The sequence below is a fragment of the Cebus imitator genome, unplaced genomic scaffold, assembly GCF_001604975.1.
Source record: "Cebus imitator isolate Cc_AM_T3 unplaced genomic scaffold, Cebus_imitator-1.0 Scaffold43, whole genome shotgun sequence".
NCBI classification, from domain to species: Eukaryota; Metazoa; Chordata; class Mammalia; order Primates; family Cebidae; genus Cebus; species Cebus imitator.
The window spans coordinates 7,833,791-7,838,277 of record NW_016107358.1 but is presented as its reverse complement, the minus strand read 5'-3'; the positions used below and the strand labels follow the sequence as shown (position 1 = coordinate 7,838,277).

The 4,487-nt window shown below is 37.7% G+C and overlaps 1 protein-coding gene across 2 annotated transcripts in view; it reads left to right on the top strand.

Annotated features, from left to right (window-relative positions):
• Positions 1 to 4,487, top strand: part of RIOK1 (RIO kinase 1) — a 26,629-nt gene that overhangs the window by 2,916 nt on the left and 19,226 nt on the right. For both annotated transcript variants that reach the window (XM_017526749.2, XM_037737864.1), the window contains exons 2-4: positions 385 to 586; positions 2,659 to 2,749; positions 4,346 to 4,415. In XM_017526749.2, the coding sequence (XP_017382238.1) occupies positions 385 to 586; positions 2,659 to 2,749; positions 4,346 to 4,415 (363 nt within the window). The remainder of the gene's footprint in view (positions 1 to 384; positions 587 to 2,658; positions 2,750 to 4,345; positions 4,416 to 4,487) is intronic.

Genomic DNA, 4,487 nt, shown 5'->3' with positions numbered 1-4,487 from the left:
TTTTAACCTTTTACAGAAAAATTTTCTTCTTCTTAAAGCAGCTCTGTGAATGATTTTCCTAGAGTCAAGTCTGGTATACTGGTCTGCGTTGTTCATTTAGCAGAGAAGACAACAATGTAAATTCTAACTTCACTAAGGCAGAACCAGATTTAACACGTGATGTGCTTCTTGGGCGTGGAGAATGAGCAAACAACTGCAACAGAACTGGAAAACAGGAGAACATGGTTTTAAGAAGATGGAGCTTATTGGAAGGTGTATTGTATATAAATATATAATCTATTTTAGGTTTATCAATATTTTAAACTCATAAGTAACTAAATATGTGAGTTCAGTTAGGGTATGTATAAATTCTGTTATGAAATAATAAAACATTATTATTTCTAGTGAAAACAGAGACTTGAAGACAGTCAAAGAGAAGGATGACCTTCTGTTTCAAGACCTTCAAGACAATGTGAATGAGAATGGTGAAGGTGAAATAGAAGATGAGGAGGAGGAGGGTTATGATGATGACGGTGATTGGGACTGGGATGAAGGAGTTGGAAAACTTACCAAGGGTTATGACTGGAATGGAGCAAGCAACCCACAGGTATTTTATAAAGGATTCTGCACATCCTTATATAGTCTGCTTATATGTCTTCTTTTTTAAAAGGCTGTTTTGTGATTCTGGAATTGAATAGCTAAAAGATTTTCTTCATGTTATCTTGTCCTGTAGCCTCACCCTTTACTGATTTTCACTTTTCATCCTTTCTATATTTCTGATAATTTCTTGGGCGTGGATTCTTTCCAGAATCTGTAAATTTAAAAAGAGTTATTTAAGGTTTCATGAGATTGTGAGCTTGAAATCTGCATGGGAAAGGGCGTGAATTGGCAGTTTACTCCAAATGATTGGGAAACATGGTAAAAAAGTTTAGCCTCATTAGTAATTAAAGAAATGCAAATTAAATTTGTAGAGATGCCATTTTTTCACCTATGAAACTGTTAAAGACAAAATATATCATTGATGGTCAAGTAAATAGGTGCACTTACTTGTGGGATAAACTAGTATGTGATAAAAACTTTAAAAACCTCAAAATACTTTGACTTAGCAATTCTATGAGTGTGCCAAGACTTAATTACAAGAATGATCCTCCAGGATTGTTTATGGTAGAGGAACATTGGAAACAACCTTGAACTGGATCAAATGTGCTGTGGGACTGATTCCCACAATGAGGCATGATAGAGCCATAAAAGATGTTGTAATGGAAGACTATTAATGAGATAGGAATATGTTTATGATTATTTACCATGTGCAAAAAGCAAGTTACCAAACCATGTACAGCTGCTTCTCATGCTGTAAGTACTGAGTGTGTTAGGTTTGTAGGGCCATAGGTTTAAAATGGTACATCTTCCTAAAGCATAAAGGTTAATCCAACAGTCTTCCTTTGACTATTAAAATGGCTATATCAGCTGGGCGCAATGGCTTATCCCGGTAATCTCAGCACTTTGGGAGGCCGAGGCAGGCAGATCACCTGAGATCAGGAGTTTGAGACCAGCTTGGCCAATATGGCAAAACCCTGTCTGTACTAAAACCACAAAAATTAGCAAGTTGGTGGCAGGTGCTTGTAATCCCAGCTACTTGGGAGGCTGAGGCTGGAGAATTGCTGAACTTCGGAGGTAGAGGTTGCAGTGAGCCAAGACTGCGCCACTGAACTCCAGCCTGGGCAACAGAGTGAGACTCTGTCTCAGAAAACAACAACAATAAAATGGCTGTATCATGGACCAGAATGCATGCATTTTTAAATAACCATATTGTAAGTAACAAGAAATTTCGCATTTTCAGATCGTCTTGTTTTGGTGACTCCTTCATTGATTTGTAATGAGGCTTTGAGCAATTTCATTATTTAAGTTTGTACATAGCACCAGTCTAAGTGCTAAGCCTTATGCTTAATCTTTCCCTTTTTTGAGACATTGGACCCAAAATGAAATTCTGAACCAGCTTAATATTGGTCTTAGCTCTTTATTATATACTTTGGGGGTAAATGAACATTCTCAAATTTTAAATCTATAAACCAGTCAAATTAGGAAAATAGCCTGGGCTCACGCCTCAGGTGGCTCACGCCTGTAATCCCAGCACTTTGGTGGGCGGCCGAGGAGGGTGGATCATGAGGTCAGGAGTTTGAGACCAGCCTGGCTAAGATGGTGAAACCCTATCTCTACTAAAAATACAAAAATTAGCCAGGCACAGTGGCAGGTGCCTATAATCCTAGCTACTCGGGAGGTTGAGGCAGGAGAATAGCTTGAACTGGGGAGGCAGAGGTTGCAGTGAGCCGAGATTGCACAATTACACTCTAGCCTGGGCAACAGAGCAAGACTCTGTCTCAAAAAAAAAATTAGAAGAATACATTTAATTTTAGTATGTTACTTATAAAGAGGAATCATAGAGAAGTTAAAAAAATGGATTATGCAGATTCTTTGTTTTAGTCAGTAACTTTAACTTTTTGTTTCAAATGCTCTTTAAAATAATTTTTGAGCCAATTTGATTGACTCTTAGCTTTCCTTAAGGTACTCCTCTAAGTATTGGTGCTTTAATAGCTAACTATGAACTAAGGAAATGTGATGGTGAATCTTAGGTTTGTGTTTACAACTAGTACCTTAGTCTCTGGAACTCATCTCTTCTAGGCAAATCGACAGACTTCCAACAGCAGTTCAGCCAAAATGTCTACTCCAGCAGACAAAGTCTTACGGAAATTTGAGAATAAAATTAATTTAGGTGAGTTACAAAATATATTATTTCCCTGGGCTAAGAGGACATTTTTCAAAAACCATGAAGTGTTGTATAATTTTATCAGATCAGGAAATGAAGGCCGGGCGCAGTGGCTCACGCCTGTAATCCCAGCACTTTGGGAGGCTGAGGTGGGTGGATCACCTGAGGTCAGGAGTTTTGAGACCAGCCTGACCAACAGAGTGAAACCCTATCTTTACTAAATACAAAATTAGCTGGGTGTGGTGGTGCATGCTTGTAATCCCAGCGACTTGGGAGGTTGAGGCAGGAGAATCCCTTGAACTTGGAAGGTGGAGGTTGCAGTGAGCCGAGATTGTGCCATTGCACTCCAACCCGGGCAATAGGAGTGAAACTCTTGTCTCAAAAAAAAAAAAAAGAAAAAAGAAAAAGAAAAAATGAATGTATTCAAGACTCAATAATGTTTAGAGAAAATTAAAATCTTAGTGATTTAAAAACATAACTTTAGGAAAAGACTTTAGCTTATGCTACTTTAGCTTATGCTATTTTAGTTGTTTTCCCACTAGTAGGAATATAATGTTACAAAAACCCATTTAAGTTATTGTCTGTTCTGTTTAAGTTTTTTTGTTTTTGTTTTTGTTTTTGTTTTGAGACAGGGTCTCACTCTGTCACCCAGGCTGGAGTAGTGGCACAGTCTTGGCTTACTGAAACCTCCACTTCTGGGGTTCAGGCAGTCCTCCCACCTCAGCCTCCCAAGTAGCTGAGACCACAGGTGCACACCACCACACTGGGCTAATTTGTATTTTCTGTAGAGACAGGGTTTCTCTATGTTGACCAGGCTGGTCTTGAACTCTTGAGCTCAAGTGATCCGCCTACCTTGGCCTCCCAAAGTGTTGGGATTACATGTGTGAGCCACTGTGCCCACCCTGTTTTAGATTTTGTAATAGGGTTATCTCATAGTAGGATGTTGAAAATACTAGGGTATTGAATATAGTCACATTTTGTTTCACTAGAGACTTTGTATATAGGTGTTAATTATTTAGTGACCTGTTCAATGCCAGGCATCAGTGTGTTGATTTGAATTATCACCTCTTAGAAAATGCAAGAGAGGGATGGAGGGAGGGAAGGAAGGAAGGAAGGCTGTTTTTCTGTTCTTGGGCCTCTTCACTCTAAACCTAACACAGTGTTTCTCATATAAGCTGTCAATGCATGCTAAATTAATCTAAGTATTTTAGGGTCGTCTTTGCCTGTGATAGACTTATAACTTGAAGTGAAACAAGTTTTTAGAATTAAATGTTAAATTCAGGCAGTTATATTAGTCATGTGGAATACTGGCAAGTGTCTGAAATTTATTATGCAAATATAGTATTTTGAAGAATTTCTGCATCTAGAATTCAGTTATTACAGCTGTAGTGATGACAGTGACAACATTATGAAGGGAACACAATTTAGTGCCTACCTTTAAAAACATTAAACTGTTTTCATTATTAAACTGTATTCTATCTACAATAAAATATTTAGAAAGTATAGAAGAGAAGGAAGAGGGGAGAAATACCCTGTTCAGCAACTCTGTTAATGTCTTTTTGTCTTACATATTGTTTACATTGTGGATTTCTTGTATTTTAGATAAGCTAAATGTTACTGATTCTGTCATAAATAAAGTCACCGAAAAGTCTAGACAAAAGGAAGCAGATATGTAAGTAATATTTTAATAATAAGCATGGATGACAGAGACTGATCTAGATTAAGCAGCATCTTGATCATAATT